This window comes from Diorhabda carinulata, chromosome 7, assembly GCF_026250575.1.
Source record: "Diorhabda carinulata isolate Delta chromosome 7, icDioCari1.1, whole genome shotgun sequence".
Lineage (NCBI taxonomy): Eukaryota > Metazoa > Arthropoda > Insecta > Coleoptera > Chrysomelidae > Diorhabda > Diorhabda carinulata.
In genome coordinates this window covers 21,053,212-21,073,201 of record NC_079466.1, presented here as the reverse complement: position 1 = coordinate 21,073,201, position 19,990 = coordinate 21,053,212, and the positions used below count along the sequence as shown (strand labels likewise).

Here is a 19,990-nt window from a genome sequence, read left to right as displayed (position 1 = left end):
GTCAAACGTACAGGATTGAACAGGACCTAGTTCTATAGAAAGAGGAAGAAGAAGATTATTAAACATTCTTTTCCTTATTCTGACATTAGTGATCATCATTGATCACCAGGCTTCTTACTCTTTGGATATATGCGAAATTTATTCGTATTGTACTCCATTCTCGAAGATTATCAAGCAAAAAAACTTGTCATTCTCCTATTTTTCTACCGATATTCTGCAAGAATCCATAATTATTGCTCTTCATCACATGGTGCAGATAGAACTTCCTTCCATACTTGATTCCTTCAAGTAATTTCCGATTCTCGTTAGATTTTAGTTAGTTAGATCTTCAGTTCAATGCAGTTCATTGAGTTACAAACCTCGTAACTTCATAGCCCCAAATTTTACAGTAGATACAAAAAACTTAACGATGAAATAAGTTGAATGAAGACTTGACTGGAGATTTTTTTAATAAATGATTGGGATAGTGGCCAAAGATCAATTTCAAAAAAATAACAGTTGAACTAAATTCACGGAACGTGCTGTTAGCTTTAAACAAAATTGCGTTCTGGAGATGCGAAGTTTTCTATTGAGGTTTTTTTTGAGCCTTTCAAGAGTTTTTCTGTTAGATGCGTTCAGAAATTATCTATCTGATTCTGATGGTATCAAAATGTTGGTAGAGTAAAAAAAGTTAAGCCGACGATATCTTGATCCACCCGATAGCGGAGATGTCAATAAGGCATCACACAGTTTCGTGTTCGTTTAATTAATCTATAGTGTATAGTGTAGTAAAAATGCATCTTTGGTTTGAACTGGGTGATGTATAGACTTTAGAGCACATGACATAATGGCAGATGAGTTTCGAAATGACGGACACTCCCCATTATTCATAGAGTCACTTTCGTTTCCCAGTTTTGCTTATCTACTTGTAAAATTAGTGTGAAGCGCTTTGTATGCTTTTGAACTTGTTAAGAAGCCGAAAGATAGAGAGTGGTACATTAATATATTAACACCCTGTTAATTCCATAAAGTCGTTATTATTCTAAGAAGGTTTATTTCGGAGTTATAATTTGATGCTTATTATGGACTTCAAATTTATTTCGATTCATAACAAGTGATGAAAACTTTTCAACTGGAATTCTTGTAGTCTAAAATTAATGACTAAGCTGTGAGAAAAATTTCTACTCACCCCTCCCCATCCAAGTGCTCTTGCTAAATCATTTCCAGTACCTAAAGGTAAAACACCGACAGCTGGAGCGGGAGATATTCCAATCTGATCTATCACACTCAGTACCCATCCAACTGTTCCGTCACCACCACACGCTAAAACTCTCAAATTAGGCACTTTCTTGAACAATTCTAATCCCATCCGTGGACCTCCCTGTGTCAGGTCGAAGACTTGTCTTGGATTGAGTAGCCATTGGAATTTTTGAAGTAGCTTCACACCCTGATTGCCACCAGATTTGGGATTGATGAAAACTATTACTGGAGATACGTTCGTTGATGGGATAGGTTTTATAGCAAAAACTCGATGTTCTTTATCCTGTAACAAAAATAATAATTGGATTGAATAGATTCTGCAACACTACAATACAAGACTTTACTGGGTTGGGAGATACCGACTCCCACCTGACTAGGTGATATCGCTCTCTCGGATTCTCATTTATTCGGATCGCTACAACATTTTCTTAGTGATGAAAAATTTGGATGGTATCCAGAATGCCAACTAGAGATATTTTATTGAAAAACTTTTTGATTTTTAATCGATTTCGCTTTGGAAATTTGCAAAACTGTTGTAGACAACAAAGATTAAAAATAAAAACCTGTTCAACATTTCATTTATGAAAGCAACATTACTTTTCGGTCTCCCTTTGAATTAATAGAACCACAAATAGGCAAAATTATGAAATGGGCTTGGCAATTTCGCTCATTGACAAGGATTTGGTGCCTAGTTATCACTAAAAACAGTAATGAATTTAAAAGGAATCACAAAAATGTGAAACACCTAATTAACGATGTATTAAAATATCGTTAAACTAATCCTATTCATTCTAAGTTTTCTTTCAATCAATCTAATGTTGATGCGATCAGTGATTAACAAGTTGAGAGGTTCACCAGAATATTAAGTAGCTTCAAGGCCGTTGCGTTGGGTAATACTTGGCGGTTAATATCGGAGTTTATAACGAGATGCTTCAAACCAAAAATGAGTTCTGTGTTTAAATTATTAGATTGAGTTTTATTGCATTTGTAATACAAATCAACTAGATTAATGTGTAAAATTTAGTTATCTTTGGTTCCTTTAATTTTACGAGGGGATACTACTTAAGTTTTGTGATAGACAAAAGAAATACAAATATTTATAATTGAAAATGGATTTATTGTTTTTTTTTCATTTATTTATTCTCCATTTCGATTGAACTACCTCCAAAAACGCATTAAGCGCTTCTTCAGGTTGACATCACAATTTATTTTTGATCTGCGGGAATAAGAAGGAATCATGGGGTGCCAAACACGGCGGATGAGCCATCAATTCGATGTTTTGACTGTTTTAGTTTGTAACGATGTGTGAGGGGTCGTATTGTCGTGATGGACAATGATTCGTCTTCGGAGATTGGTTGCTGGTGTACCATTCAGAATTGACCGTTTCTCCAGTTATTTCGAAATAAATGAACCATTAGCTTCGAACATTTTTATTAGATTTTCTTCTTCTTGAAAGATACAGACGATTGTTTTTTGGATGCGGTTTCATATGCATAGATCCATGATTCGTCGCCGGTTACGATTTTATATACATCTGCAGAAGCACCTCCATTGAATTTCTTCAGCATTTCTTTGCTCCAATCGACACAAGCTCTTTTTTGAGCGATTGTAAAATTAGTCGGTATCCAACGCGAACAATCTTCTGGACATCCAAATCTTCATGTAATATTGAATGTATGCGGGTGGAACTAATGCCCAAGCATGCCTCAATCTCCATGTATATCATATGACGATCTTGCAATATCACTTTACGTAGAGCATCGATGTTTTTTGGCATAACAGCCGATTTTGGACGACCGAAATACGCTGATTCGAGATGGTGCTTCATCACCAAAAGTTGAAGCGAGTTGATCGGTACACTGTTGTTGGTACAATCCACATCGAAAGTACATAATTTAATTTCATTTTTTTACCAAGATGAATGTTTCAAATAAATGTAAACAACTCAAATGGAAGTCAAATGACAACAGGTTCTGACGACGTTGTCCATTAAAAATATCAAGTTTTATGATACAATGTTAGATTTGACGTATTCACATCAGTGTTGCCATATCTGAAAACTTAAGTAGCAACCCTCGTATCAGTATATCGTATTTTCACCGGACACTATGAAACATGATCTGAAAAAATTCGTATATATTCTCAATAAATTGAAAGAAAACATGATAATGACTGAAATTTTTTATTTGTAACGAAGTGTAGTTCAATTTATAAAATTCGGATAGTCCGGCTCTGCGGACAATATGCGGATGTTACTGTTGCAGAGGCGGATTTGGTTATTAGTCTTCTGTCGCCTCTACTAACCCTTGAAGTTCAAGACATTAGTTTTCAATTATTCATTTTTGTTTTGTGAGCTCCTGATATTTTGATGATTACACAAATAATTAAAAACACTTAAAATCACGTTTTTACAGTTAATTGAACTGAAAAAATGAGAAGCTCTTGTTTTTAAAGAAGTCAGTGTTTCGTACAGTATTTTTAGAAAATTAAATTTGCATTTCGAAACAAAACTACTAAGAAATTTTAATATTGACCACACCAGAAAAGTGACTTTAATTCTCTTGTCTGTCATTTTATTCTTGTATATAATAACTAATAAATTTTCATTAATATGTACTCACTTTATGTTTATTTTTTTTGCCACTACTCCGTTTTTTTGGTGATTTTCTCAAGCTCGACTTAAAATTCCCCTTTTTCGGCAGTTTCACTATCCAAGAAGGAGGTACTATACTATTGCAATGAACACCTGTAATCAAATAAAAATCTATAAATAGAATTGATAGATTAGATATATAAACTATAATTTTATATAAATTACAAATATCAATTCCCCAAGTATGACAATGTTTGTATCGAACGACTATGTTTTATATCTACACCAAATTATCGATTGATAATAACATAGTGCGAGATTCCAGCTTTTAGCCTTCGAGGAACCACTGGGATATGACTTGCACTTCAGCAGCTGAGATTATTTTGTACGTGCTGCTCATCCGAGTTCTTTCTTTTCCTTCGTTCCCTTGCAATCGATGTTAATGTTAAAAATTTCAGTAGTCATGCTGGAATATCAAAAATGTTTGTTTTGCCGTTTTATGTTTCTACTTATTTCGTTTACCACAGTACTAGCTAGAAAATATAAAGCGGGACGATTGGAAATTTATAATCAAGTTGCGTTTCCAACCAAATGGCGAGATATAGATTATTCTGTTGAAAAATTGTCATGGTACGGACAGAGCAATTGTCAAAGAAGGTAAAACTGACAATAGAGTTGATGTTGCTTGTTCTACTTTCATAGCAATTTATAACAAAATAATGATTGCTGTACACCCCGTAGATCAAATGAATTTTGTCTATTATATTGATCGAAAGCCATCCAAATGGTGGATGATTATTTTCTACCTTTGCTTAAGATATTTGTGATTAACAGTTGAATAATATGCAATGATTTGCGTCGAACTCCAAAGAAATTAGCCTTGTTAGAGTTTGTTTTCTCTTTTAGAAGATCTAATTGGATAAGAAATAAAGTTCACTTCAGTCAAACTGAAAAAATAACGCAGAACCTCAACCATATGAAATGCGATATGAAATTATGTAAATTTTGCTTTGCCTTTTATCACATTTTCTAATAAAGATTTACTGTATTTGATTTTTTTTTCTGAACAACTTACTTCCACATTATTAGACATGAAACCTCATTTAATCCTAGTTAAAATTTCCCTTAGTCCCATATATATTTTTTTAAAGTGATCTTGTTCAAAATATTCGATCATTTTAATTGTAATACAAATATCTACCTCAAAAAATCTCAGGACATGAAAAAATGGGTGCCAAAGAGTTAATTATAAGGAAACAAAAAGATTGGGGACCGAATAATGTAAGATTTTGAATAAATATGCGGCAGTCCGTTGAAAACGAATGTGGAGCAGACATTTGCACGATATCAGTAATAAACAACGTTCTGTGTGATTGTATTTTGGTAATTTTCACGTTAGGATGAGTTCGAGTGACAGATATTCACGTGAAGAATTGTCACAACAAAGCCTTGAAAGGAACAAAATTGGAATACCAGATGTGATAAAAAAATGAGATTGCAGTCTTAAGAGGCTATAATTGTGAGTATAAAAAGTGAAGATCTGTTTGGAGAAGAGACAGAAAAGGAGATGATGAAAATAAGGTCGTTTCTGTACATGTGAATATTTGATTTCCATTTGTCAGTTCATTGTGTTGTATCAAAGATATTTTAAGGTTATTTTAATTAATTAAATATCGAACTTTTTCATGATTTGGGGCTAAAATAGCCAGCCAAATCCCAGAAGAGTATATTCGACATTTTATGTTTTCAATTCGCTTCCGCAAATTCCAAAGATGTTTCTCTAAGTTCAAATGTGGTAATTTTTGTTCTCTCTGGCTCTTATGAGATCAACAACACTAGACAATCACATGCCAAGGGCAGGAGTAGAAACAAATCCATAGAGGATCCCTCTTAGTATCTCAAAAGAAACCGTCGTATGCAACATATTGGTACCATTCCACCATATAGAACCGTTTTTAATCACTTTAACAATGGAGTTGAAAAATGGGTTCTATATTATATTTCAAAAAGAAAAATGTAGTGTAAACAACTCAAAGATACACGGAGATTGTAAGAGGTCGATATAGCACTCTCGGATTCCAATTTATTTCGATTGCTACAACATTTTCATGGTGCTAAAAATTTGGATGATGTCCGAACTACCATTTCGAGAGACTTTACTCGAGAGCCAATTGAGTTTTATCGGTCAGAAGTTGGAAATTCGCACACTAGATGGCAAAATGTTGTTGATAACGAAGGTAATTACATTATTGATTGAAAATGGATGCTTGTTTAAAATTAATCCGTTGGAATTTAATTTGATACAACAACTATAATTTCCGGTTCCCCTTTGTAGTTTTAACTGAAAAAAAAGTGCTTCGTTTGGAAAATATCGCTCAAAGCTGAAAATGGGAAAATCTATGAGGTTAACGTTGAAAATATTATTTATTCCATAAATGTTTTACTCTGCATGAAACGGGTACTCCCCTGAGGTAGTCGCTTAACCGGCTCTCTATGCAATTTATTCTCTAACAGCAGCATAATAGGAACTGATTCAAAGGGTTTTACAGGTTTACGACGGTTCGTTAAACGGTTACAGGGATATATTTTCAATTTAGAATCGAGCAGATAACCGTAATTTTCAATACTGCTGCAATTTTGTTGAAAATTAATCGATACAGTTTGAAAATACTGCTTCAAACAACCCGATTTAAGTTGCTTCTATTTTGAATATAGTAAAATAAAAAGTCGAAACGTTTTGTATCATGCAAACAATTTAGATACATTTGAACATGAAGAAAAAATGACAGGTGTTACTTTTTATCATCGCCATATCAATCGGCAATAAAAAATTAAGACGGTATTTTTATGTCAGTTGTTAGTCATCTTGTGTATAAAACTCAAAATGCTCAAATGCATTCAATTTCTGTTTAAGTTTCGACTACGCGAAATTTTTTGTCGAAGTTCGATGATACGAAGTGATTCCTTGATAACCATTTTGGTGTTGAGATTTTTATGTTTTAAACCACACTCTAATGTAACATACCAAAATGTTTCTAAAATAAAAACGAAAGAGAAGAGTCAAATGAAAAAGTAACAAAATCAACTTATTTCCCCAAAACAAATTGAAATAATTATAACATGCATATAATACCAATATTTTGATAAAGAAAAACCACCTATTTTACAAACAAATCACTCAAGGTTGAATCAATTTTCTAATTAAAGAGCACTAGATGGATCTGTCAGTAAAAAATGGATACGAGGGGTGCTACTGAAGTTTTGAGATAGACAAATAAAAACAAATATTTATAATTGGATATGGTTTCATTGTCCATTAAGATTAGTAAACTTTTGCATGTATTTGAACCAATTGTCGAGGCAGTTCATCCATTCCGATTCTTCAGGTGTAGAAAAACGTTGGGTTTTGACTATTGAAACACTTTTTTGTTTGAACTGATGTATGAGAGCTCGTGTTGTCGTGGTGGAGAATGAATCGTCTTCTGCGATTGGTTTCCCTGGTTTTTTCAAAAACTTCTGACAAACAAATGCTGGTATACGATTCAAAAATGTCCAGTTGTTTCGAGAAGACAGGTGTCAATTTGCTTTGATGTGCTTTGTGCGCATGAAAGACCTATACACTCGATTATTGTTTGGAGTCTGGTTCATATATAGAGAGCCATTGTCAAATTATGATGTATCCTTCGTGAACAAATTTTTTTGATAGGCAAATATTTATGCAATAATGAATGTATGTCAGTTGAACTAATGCCCAAGTATACCACAATCTCACGGCATGTCACATGACGATCTTGCAATATCAGTTTACGTACATCATCTATGTTTTTTGTTGCACAAAAGGCGGTTTTGCGAAGTCCTGTAGCGAAGCGCGACCACGATTAAATTCGAAAAACCACGGTGACTCGAGGTGGTGCTTCACACCAAAAGTCGCAGCGAGTTGATCGACACTTTATTGTTGGTTTAAACCATGACGAAAATAATAGAAAATCATCGTGTAAAAATGTCATTATTTTCATTTTTTGAACAAGACGATGTTTCAACTATCTATGAACAACTCAAATAGCATTCGTTCATTATCAAAAATGTTGAACTTTATGATTGCAATTTCAAATTTGACATATTCAAATTAGTGTTGCCATATCTCACAACTTAAGTATCAAGCTGGAAAATTTGACACAAAACTTATTGCTGGTATACTTTGTACAGATGATTTATTATCGTGTTTTCATGTTTTTCTGATTATATATAGTGTTAGTTTTTGTTAATTTTCCAAAATTCCTATCAATGTATGTTGTGTATAATATTTCTAATCTATAATTGTGTTGTATTTGTTCCCAAATTCTTATCAGGACTTATAATTGAATAAAAGGCTGCTGTCCATAAACAATAATAAATTAAGGGATCTATTATGAAGTTCATTGAAGATTTATTGAAATTAGCTAATCATTTAATGTATATGTATATATGATAAGTTTTTTCAGGTTATCGTTATAATATTGTCTACATTTCACTTGAGTAAGGAACTGGTACAACAACTTTTCCATTCCAATACGATTGCAACTAATAAATTCCCAAATTTTTCAATAATTTCATTTTTTGTGCTACTGAATCTTGAAAATATGCTATTTTCGGAAATATTATAAACAAATATTTGAAAATTGATCATTTATGAGGTAGCAGTATGAAATACTTTATTTGAATTACGTGCCATTAATAAAATTTGAATTTGCAAATATTTTATGAAGGATGTCATATTAATAGTTCAGGTTTATATGCCGAGTAGGCGTCATTTTTGTTAAAGCAAATAACATCCATCCATCTAAATATAGGTGATAGTGTACCCACCATTATTAACAGTTGAATTCAAATTAGATTCTTTATTTAGGCTTTTTTGACCTGAGCGCATGTGCACACTAGCGATTCTTTGATTTCTTATTGGCGATATCAACGAATAAGTAAAATTAATACATTTGTTTTGGGAATGGGATTTAAAGCACTTCTTTGAAACTCACACATGGTATATCAGTTCTGCGGTCGAAATTAGTAAGAATAGATAAAATATACCAAAATTACTTTATTGTCAACTTTAAACTTCAAGGAAGGAAATTATCTCTTATAAAGAGGAACGTGGCAAATGCGCAAGAATAACGTCTACAATGTTTAATTAAAGATATCCACACGGTAATTTCCCTCATAAATATATCTTGGATATTAAGTTTGGTTAAACTACTAACGTTGCTAACAAAAAGGAAATATTTGCCGTGCTTTGGATTGAACAGCACAAATAGAAGTTTTAAACACCAACACAACTTCGAAATGTGTCAAGCCAAGATAGTACAGGAAGCAAAGACAAAAAAGTGCCAGAAGAAAAATTTCACACATTTTCTTAATAACTAGCATTTTCATGAAAAACCTGTTTACCAAAAAAGGTCTTTAGATGTATGTTTGTTTGACATTAGACAAGTCGTTTTTATGTTAGGTGCATTAAAATGTCTTATGAGTTGGAAATGAGAAAAAGAATTCATAATGTAATGTTTTTCGTATTTATTTACACTCTTTCTGTTCGTTGGGTGAATTAATAAACAGTCTCTTACGTTCTCAATTTATTTACACACTATACAATACACTAAACTGATAATAATTCACTTATCACTATCACTTAAGTAATTTATTTAAACTCTTTTCGTTCTGTTCACTACGGCTATTTATTTAAAACTAACTGCGTTCACACAAATTGTTTATATGTCTAAATAAAATTCTACAAAGTTCTAGAACAAAAAGAAATGAATAAATAGACTTTCCTAGAAAAAATACTGTAAATAAGCCCCCCTGCTATTAAAAAAATTATATACAAATAAACAAGTTCCGCCATTTATGAAAAATGTGAAAGATGCCTCCCAAAAAGCGCCGCGAGATTTTGCCGAATTTTTAGAGTTCCACAGAAGCTTGATAGGGCCGGCCTAGGGAACCATTTTGCGAACTTGTTCTGAACAAAAATTTGGTTGGACAGATCGCTAAGCAAAGCAATTCGTATTTTTCAAAAACAAAATATTTCATGCCGAAACGTTTACCGTGATATAGTCGAAAATAAAGAAGGAACACCGTGTCTGAACCTCCGAGATAGGGAAAACCAAGAATTTTTACCCATGAAAGAACAGAAAGACTGGTAAGAAGAGCAAAAGACATAACCTACGTCAAAGAGTACCGCATCATAGTAATTAGTAATAAATGCTCGAAAATATCGAAAAATACGTGTTCTAAATATACCTCAAACTAATTAACACGGATACCAAGATGAGGTCGTCTATTGAAGCGGATACATTTTGCGAATGACAGTCATTGTTATTGACAATGTAAAATACTTCTCACTCGCCAATTTGGAATTCGATGATGATGATTTTTATACGACTGCTCTAACAAAATATAATTAAAAAAAAAGATTGCATGAAAATGCATGGACGATTTGATCAACTTTCATGCGTATAAAATGTCTATACTGAAGTAGCTTTTTAAACACGATTTCTACAAATAATTGTTTTTACCAGAATATTTTGCATCAGCTGATTGCGAATCCTAGCTCAGAACAATGTTTTGATCAGAGCTTCCAAATGTCACGTTACGTTTTCAGTGAAAATGTATCATTAGATATTTCCACATACCAAATTGTTTCCCATGATGAGTTTCATCTCATAGCGCTAAGTGCTGTGAATCAGATGAGCTACTGCGTAAATATCGTGTATCAGCTTCGTTTTGATCTATTATGTAGCCAAGATTGTATATGCCAGTCAGACAAACAAAGTGAGTGACATATATAAAGATTCTACGACTTACCTCTTCTGATTTCAAGAAGTGCGAATGTATGTATCGTGATTTTTGTCGATGGACAGCCTTCTGCTCACAGAGGAGGCACTCAGCTGTTTCCTTTGGTACATAGCAGAAGCTACTAGAGCTGTCGAGAGTTTCTCCGATGTTAATCAGATGGAAATCGATGGGATAGTATCTACTGAGCATACTAGTAACCCAGAGTGCATTCTCATAAATGCATTCTCATACACATACTAGATGGTGGATCAGCTATGCTTTGATCTATTATGAACCCAGGATGGTAAATGTATTGTCAGATAACAAAGTTTTAGGGCTCTACGACTTACTTCTCCCGATTTCAAGAAGTGCGAATGTATGTATCGTGATTTTTGTCGATGGACAGCCTTCTACTCACAGAGGAGGCACTCAGCTGTTTCCTTTGGTACATAGCAGAAGCTACTAGAGCTGTCGAGAGTTTCTCCGATGTTAATCAGATGGAAATCGATGGGATAGTATCTACTGAGCATACTAGTAACCGTCCGTATTTTTTTATTGTAATGACTTGATGACTTTTTTGGAAACATATGAAAGGTTGTAATCCTTTGGAAGGAAATCAATGCGGTGTGTGTTCGGTTTGTTGAATTCTAGTTAGTTCAGAGTGCATTTTCATACTAGCATTGACTGTATTACATTTTGCATATTTATTTGCTTCACCGACAACCATATCAAAATCGAATTTGAACCAGCTGTAGCCGTATAAATCTTCCTTAATTCGAAGCAGTGAAGTTTACTACTTTAAGAACCAAGTACAAAGAATGCAGAAAAAGAAACTTTCAGTTAAATGATAATTTAATAACATTCTATGAGGTATAAATCCATATCAACAATACCCTATCGACTTATTTATAAAATGAACCCATAAAATGAGTTTTACTGCTAACATAACATAAAACTTGAACAACATGAGCAAGAGTATTTATATCGATATAAATTTCACCAACGATGTTCTCCTAAAAATACGCTAAAAGTTGATGTATAGTAGCCTATTGTGAAATGTGATACGGCTGCAGTTTCTTTTACTACTCATGAAACTGTTTCATGGAAATACAATCTTATTTAAAAAATCAATACCATCATAAAAAAGGTTATTGCTGAAAACGATTTGAGAAAGTATTTCATTGGTGCAGCGGACGTTATATATTTATTTTTGAAAGTTAGATTTAGTAAAAAATGTGAATTGTCTGATATACGTTTACAAGAAAGGAAGCTAATTATTTATAACTATCAGACAGAAAAAGACCGAAATTTATTGTTGCCGACAGTAATTGAATTAATTACGTGCGTTTGGTGAAGCAGTTTGTTTGTTGTAAAGACAAATCGAATTTTTTTACGGTCTGATAAGGGAAATTGCACCAATCAGGTGGTTGATGTAAGTATTTATGGGTCATGTTCGTATATTTCTCACCATTATGGCAAATAAGATGAGAATGAATCAACTTTAACAAGTTGTTTAATTTCATTTTGTCTCTTAAGGTAAATTTATACATACAGATTTAAAATGTGTATAACAAAAAAATACAGAACATATGCATTTCTAGTTTTAATCAATATACGGTAGACAAATGCGGGTTTTATTTTTCAAAAATTACATCGTCCAAATGTTGGCCGTTACATCGGACACATTCTTGGAACCTGGCTTCGATATTTCTTGCCACTCGCTGGAGAAGCGCCGCCGAAATGCCATTGACTTCGCGAACAATATTTTCTTTTAGTTGAGAGATTGTCGCCGGGCTTGTTTCGTACACTTTACTTTTGAGATACTCCCACAGAAAAAAGTCCATGGGGGACCTGGGTGACCAAGGGATGTCACCGAAACGGCTTATCAATTTGCTAGGGAAGAAATCACGAAGTAGCGCCATGGTCTCCCTAGCAGTGTGAAGGCAGGATGTTCTCTCAATGTTTGAAATAAATAATCGTTAAGCATTCGCCTATAAGCAGCAACACCGTCTACGGAAATTGCTTGACCTTGACAATTTTCGTAGAAATAGGGTCCAATTATTCCTCTGCTTGACAACGCACACCAAACCGTCACTTTGGGACTGTGAAGTGGATGTTGATGTTTTAAGCGGGGATTTTGTCCTTTATGGTACCAATAACGACAATTTTGCTTGTTTCCACTTCCATTCAAATAAAAATGGGCCTTATCCCTCCAAAAGATCGTGTTCACTGAGCGAAATCGCGTTTTTACTCATTTTGTTATCATTAGGCTTAAGCGCTTGCACAATTTGAATTCCAAATGGATGAAATTTATGATCATTCTTCAATATTTCGTGCATTATAGTTTTTGGAAACCACAAGGCAGCCGTTCTCTTGCGAACGGACTGACGCGGATTATCGCGCATACTTGTCGCAAAGAGTTGAAAGTTTTCATTCGTTTTCGACGTCCTGCTGGAACCCAGCCTTTCCATTCAATGGTTACGAAATTCAAATTCTAATTTTGCCATCAGACACGTATCGTTTCAGTCACTAAGCGAATCGTTTACGAAAAATATCATTTAATGCGTTTCATATGAAGTAATTCACACTGTCCGTGACGATCGTGTCATTCGCCATCCGTTCTGTTCAGTATTACTCGAGAGAGTATTTCGTATGATGTCGTATGCGCGGAGTCTATATGAACGTGTCTGAACGGATAATGCGATTTAGCAGATCAGTTGCGCTCAGTTCTGGAACACGTAATTAAACAATTTTCGCTGGAAATGGATTTCGTAAAATATATTTATAATATATTTAGTGCGTGAGCAGGAAATTCTATATAATCCGAATCAAAGGAATGCAATTGAGAGCTGCAACCATCCCAAATTTCTATAGTCTATAGTTTTTATTGTTCACAGTAATAATTTGGATTATCGTGTCTGGGGATAGTTTTAGTTTCTTCAATTTTTCCACCTTTTTTATTCACTCTTAACGTCCTTAAAAAACTGGTGGCGTTTAATTAAATATTGATTGTTCATCCCATCTGAGCACCAGTTATTTACGAGGATATATTGAAAAATTCTTAGTCAAACCAAATTTCAATGTCAAAATATTTTATTACTCAACATATTCTCCTCTTAATTGGATACACTTTTTACAGCGAACCTGCAACGTCTCTAGACCTATAAAAAAAATGTTTGTTCTTGCTCTGCAAACCAGACCTCTACGATTTCAGTACCTTCTCGTTGGAAGAATATTCACGACCTTTTTTTCAGTTGAGGAAAGATATGATAGTCGGACGGAGCCAAATCTGGTGAATAAGGGGGGTGTTCTAGTAATTCAAACCCTAAATCACGAATTTTTTGCATAGCAACATGAGATTTGTGTACAGTGGCGTTGTTCTGCAAAAACAAAACACCTTTGGATAGATTTATTGTATTTAAAAGACATTATTCATATTCACATAGAATAGAAGCATTTATTGAAGAAATGTCACGAATGTATCCAATAGAAACTGATGATTATTTGTACGTGTAAATAAATGATTATTGTTAGAAATTGATTTGTGTCATTACATTAGTCGTAACTAATTATAGTTAATGTTAGAGAGGATTGGATGGGGGGTGTTATATGATAGTCTAAATGTTCAAAATTTCAAGGAAATAGGGCGTATGCAACCTAAACTAAATAATTACCGAACTTTCTGTTAGAAATGCCGTCCTGTATATTTTCATTTGTTATTTCAGTACTGGAATTTTGTGCTATAGTAGAGATTAACATCATGTCTCGCCTATATATTTAACGATTTACTTCAACCCTACTTCAATGGAGCACCCTCTAAAACCTTCCAAAATTACATAGTAATTTAACAAGGGTCACTGCGTCCGACAGATCGGACGCCCACATAGATATAGCGTGCGTAGGTATCTGTTACCTTCAACGGATTTTGTTGTGTATCTGACAGCAAATAACAAAACTGTTATTCCATTTACCTCAAAACAACAGAACATGATATTTTATTTTTTATTTAAATTTTCACAATAAGGTTATGTTACGCGAAGTAAAAACCTAAAGATATATAAGGTTTAAGTAGGGAGCAGATGCTAACCTTGCGGATACATTCAACAAGGCTTATATTCGTTCCATTTTAGAGTTTGGGTGTACATTTTATGGGGCAATATCTCTAAAACGAATCTTTCAGTCATTGATCGTATACGATATAATGCCTTATAGTACAGGCAAATTAGGCGTATGTGCCAAAAACCTCAAATTGAATTGGGCGGCTTTAATTTTTTAAATTCTGGAAGGTTTTGGGATATTGAGTAAGCCTAGAAACTCTTTACAAAATTACCGGCAAGGATTTTCGAAAATTTGGAACTAAAAAAAATTTTTGGAACGCGAATAACTCGAAAACTATGAGGAATTCGAAAAAAGCTGCCGTAACAAAAAATTTAGAGTACAAAATTCTCTACAAAAAAGTATATTATAATTCGAAAAAAAGTGCTGGAGTAGAAAATGTACAGCAAAAATCTCAAAATTTTCACCGTAAAATGGGTTTATGTACTCAAAAACATTTTGAATTGCGGATAGTTCAAAAAATATGAGGATTTCGACACAAACTGCCGGGACAAAAAATGTGGAGCACAACATTCTGTACAAAAAAGGTTTTTATAAAATGGGTTTGAACTCTCAAAAATATTTTGAATCGCGAATAACTCGAAAACTATAAGGAATTCGAAAAAAGCTGACGTAACAAAAAATTTAGAGTACAAAATTCCCTACAAAAAAGTATATTATAATTCGAAAAAAAGAGCTGGAGTAGAAAATGTACAGCAAAAATCTCAAAATTTTCACCGTAAAATGGGTTTATGTACTCAAAAACATTTTGAATTGCGGATAGTTCAAAAAATATGAGGATTTCGACACAAACTGCCGGGACAAAAAATGTGGAGCACAACATTCTGTACAAAAAAGGTTTTTATAAAATGGGTTTGAACTCTCAAAAATATTTTGAATCGCGAATAACTCGAAAACTATGAGGAATTCAAAAAAAACTGCCGTAACAAAAAATTTAGAGTACAAAATTCTCTACAAAAAAGTATATTATAATTCGAAAAAAAGTGCTGGAGTAGAAAATGTACAGCAAAAATCTCAAAATTTTCACCGTAAAATGGGTTTATGTACTCAAAAACATTTTGAATTGCGGATAGTTCAAAAAATATGAGGATTTCGACACAAACTGCCGGGACAAAAAATGTGGAGCACAACATTCTGTACAAAAAAGGTTTTTATAAAATGGGTTTGAACTCTCAAAAATATTTTGAATCGCGAATAACTCGAAAACTATGAGGAATTCGAAAAAAACTGCCGTAACAAAAAATTTAGAGTACAAAATTCCCTACAAAAAAGTATATTATAATTCGAAAAAAAGTGCTGGAGTAGAAAATGTACAGCAAAAATCTCAAAATTTTCACCGTAAAATGGGTTTATGTACTCAAAAACATTTTGAATTGCGGATAGTTCAAAAAATATGAGGATTTCGACACAAACTGCCGGGACAAAAAATGTGGAGCACAACATTCTGTACAAAAAAGGTTTTTATAAAATGGGTTTGAACTCTCAAAAATATTTTGAATCGCGAATAACTCGAAAACTATGAGGAATTCGAAAAAAACTGCCGTAACAAAAAATTTAGAGTACAAAATTCCCTACAAAAAAGTATATTATAATTCGAAAAAAAGTGCTGGAGTAGAAAATGTACAGCAAAAATCTCAAAATTTTCACCGTAAAATGGGTTTATGTACTCAAAAACATTTTGAATTGCGGATAGTTCAAAAAATATGAGGATTTCGACACAAACTGCCGGGACAAAAAATGTGGAGCACAACATTCTGTACAAAAAAGGTTTTTATAAAATGGGTTTGAACTCTCAAAAATATTTTGAATCGCGAATAACTCGAAAACTACGTAGAATTCAGAAAAAAGTGCCGGACCCAAAACTGTATAGCACAAAATTAGTATCCACTTTTTTGTGAAAGAAAAGCCACTAAGAATTCTGTGAATATTGAAATAATAATCAACTGAGAACGAAGATAGTGTTTATGATCGCGATTTTTAAAATTCTTAACCATCATGATGCATTTTTATATGATGAAAACGAAGTAGTTGTCCAAGAGTTAGAGTAGTTTCCATGTGCGCCTAGAACGTGAATTGTCTTGAATTCGAATTGGCAGGAATTCCCGAGCGGATGCTTTGGGCGTTGAGGGAGATTTACTCAGAAATAGTGGCTCCAACGAAAAAATGACTTCAAACCTTTTTGTAGAAAATTTTGTGCTCTACATTTTTTATTCGTGCAGTATTTTTCGAATTCCTCTTAGTTTTTGAGTTATTCGCGTTTCAAAATTTTTTTGAGTTACAAGTTCCAAAATTTCAAAAACGGGTGCCCGTAATTTTGTTACCAGGCTTATTCAGTAACCGAAAATATCTGAGAATCTAGAAAATCAGAAGCGCCTAATTTAATTTCGGATTTAATTCTATTTTACCTATGCTATTAAAATTTGTATCGGGCTAATGATGTCATCTCTTAAACAAGCAGTTTTGGCAAAAATTCAAAAATCACTATTAAATATTCGTAGACAATTTTTAGCCGTGATACAAATAATTAAATATACAGTATTTAAAACGAAAATTGGTAGATTTTTGAGAAGAAAACTTTGAAAGAAGCTTGAAAATATATCAAAGCTTTCTAATCGCTTAGTTCTTCACAAAGAAACATTTTCTAATGTTGTAAGACGGTCTCGAGAAACAGGAGAGTTTTTTAGTGTTAATCGACAGGATCCTGTCTAAATAATTGTCTGAGAAGTTATTTTGGATATCACTGACGATCAATGGCATATTAGCACTAAAACTTTATCCTGATAGATTATCTTGATATGCCCCCACAGTTCGATCGATAACAGTCTCATGTAGTGTAGTAAATTTGGTCACATTTTTGGTTACCCTGTACGCCTGTGCTCTGTGCCCGTTCTTATACGGCGCACCCTGTATATTCAACCGTACAACAACATGGAATATTTTCAATTCTCCGATTTTAACTGAGTGTAAAGTTTATTTAGCAGTTTTATCGTTCTTTTTATTTATTATACTAGTAACTTTACCAGTTTTCTTAGAAACAATTTTTTACTTATTATCCAATCTTTAAGAAAAGTTTTCAACTTTTTGCTATTGGCCAATATTTCCTATTTTTATGCGTTGCCATTGGTTTAGCCTGATTTGGTATTTGATATAGGTCTCAACCGAGGTGACAGGCTGAGCATCCAAGTTTTGTATGAGGTGTTTTGTCACGGCTAGTATTTTATTAGAAATTTACCTCAGTCTCTGTCAGCACTACGTAACTTTTTTTAGCATTTCGGTAATATCTGGTTCAAAAGTGGAGTTCCTGGTTTCGGTATACAACGTCGCTACGAATCTTGTTAGGCGTGTTAGCAAAGACAGCAGCAATAACTTACAGGTAAGAAGAAGTTGTATTTGGATATTGTTCCATTAAAAGAAAAACAAAAAAAGACATAAATTGAATGAATTAAACATGTGAGGTTGTGTAAAAATAAACCTTTTTTTATTAACAACGTATACTATTGTGAGCATTTATATCCATTTCTCATACATTTTAATGATACAATTTATTCATTAAATTGAAGTTAATTCTAATCCTTCTTTCCTTGGATATTCCATCGTAATTCTTCATTGCCTCGAAATATCTTTGAAAAAAAAAATCCACGCTCCATTTTAATTCTCGAAGCTATTTTTGTAACTCAATTTTTTTCACGTCAACTTCATTATCGGAGCTCGTTAAACGGGACAATGAAATATTTTTCCTCTGCCTGCCTTTCCGTGATTTTTTTAATGCTGAATAATTTTTCTTTCGAAATAAAACCCTAAAGCTATTGCTTTGCTCACAACAAATTCCCGATTACGTTTTTATCATTTCGTATCAATTCTAAATAACAAAAAAAATACCGAAATGATATAAATATAGTAAAAGGTCGATAATAAATAAATAGCTTTGGAAAAAGCATTCGACAGAGTCAATAGGAATAACTTATAGGAAATTCTAGAAAATAGAGACTTAGAAGAAAAACTAATCAACGGAGTATAGGTTTTATATAAAGAGATGAAAAACTATGTCAGAGTTAGACAAATAGTATCAAATAGGTCCGTAACAACAACATTAAAATAAGAGAGATCCTATACGCAGATGATATGGTAATAAAGGCAAAAAATGGGGAAACCCTGAACTGAAACTTAAAACTATACAATGACAGTCTATAGATAATGAAACTCGTCGATAATAATAAGATGAAAGACAAAATTAGAAGAATTAAATATATAGCAGATTAAAAGCTTCAAATACCTTGGCACAGCATAATTTGGAAGAATGGAACAAGAGATAAAAGAGAGAACTGGAGCAGAGAACAGTTTCTAGCCAACAGGCAATACTAAAACAAATAAAAACAAAAATATATAAAAAAATAGTCACACCCATATTAACACTCACACAGAAACATAAAAGTAAAATACAAAATACAGAAATGAGATTTCTGAGGCAGATAGATAATGAAGATACGACAAAACAGAAAATAATACTTTAAGAGAAAATTTGAAATCAAAACAAAATAGAAGAAGGACAATTGATATGGTTTTGCCATGTTATGAGAGTAGGAAGAAAACGATTAATAAGGAGGATAAATTAAGCATGAACTTATAAAAAAAATTGAACAAAATAGAGGAGAGAATGAAAGCTGTTGTGGAAAAAAGCAGGCTACGTAATGACTCAACTCCAGCATGCCCTACACTTGAAAACGTAGAAAAGCTTCAGGATTAATTAAGTAAATAAGATGAATATCAACTGTTTATCTGCACTACATCATTCAGTTTTCACGGCGAAGGCCAATAAAGCCTATAGCATTCCTGTTATACTTGAGCAGGGTAGCCTAGAGAGAGCGAAGTTGTGAATGTATCATTTTAGAAACGCCACTCACTTGATGACGATTTTGGCCGTTTTTCTTTGATTGTTTAATCCAGTTTCATTAATTGTTGATAGTAAACATCAAAATTCATCGTTTGGTTCCTTGGAAGCAGCTCAAGAAAGACAACACCTTTGTAATCCCACCGGACAGTTTGTTCTGGTGGATAGAATTTGCTTCATGATCGTTTTCGAATTATGTTACTGTACAGGACCCATTTCTAATCCCCACCAATTTATTTCAATTCGTGAGTTACCCAAATATCAAGCTTCTTAACTAGCTTAAGACATTTTAAGATTTTAAGTGTTTGTCAATTGTTATGTGCGATACGTGTAGCCTCTTCAAATATGACTTT

The 19,990-nt window shown here is 33.3% G+C and overlaps 1 protein-coding gene across 8 annotated transcripts in view; it reads right to left on the bottom strand.

Moving 5' to 3' along the window:
• LOC130896862 (eye-specific diacylglycerol kinase) overlaps positions 1 to 19,990 on the bottom strand; it is a 257,836-nt gene that overhangs the window by 47,750 nt on the left and 190,096 nt on the right. For all 8 annotated transcript variants that reach the window (XM_057805221.1, XM_057805220.1, XM_057805227.1 and 5 more), the window contains 2 exons: positions 3,861 to 3,985; positions 1,169 to 1,522 (listed from right to left, as the gene is read on the bottom strand). In XM_057805221.1, coding sequence (XP_057661204.1) covers positions 1,169 to 1,522; positions 3,861 to 3,985 — 479 coding nt within the window. The remainder of the gene's footprint in view (positions 1 to 1,168; positions 1,523 to 3,860; positions 3,986 to 19,990) is intronic.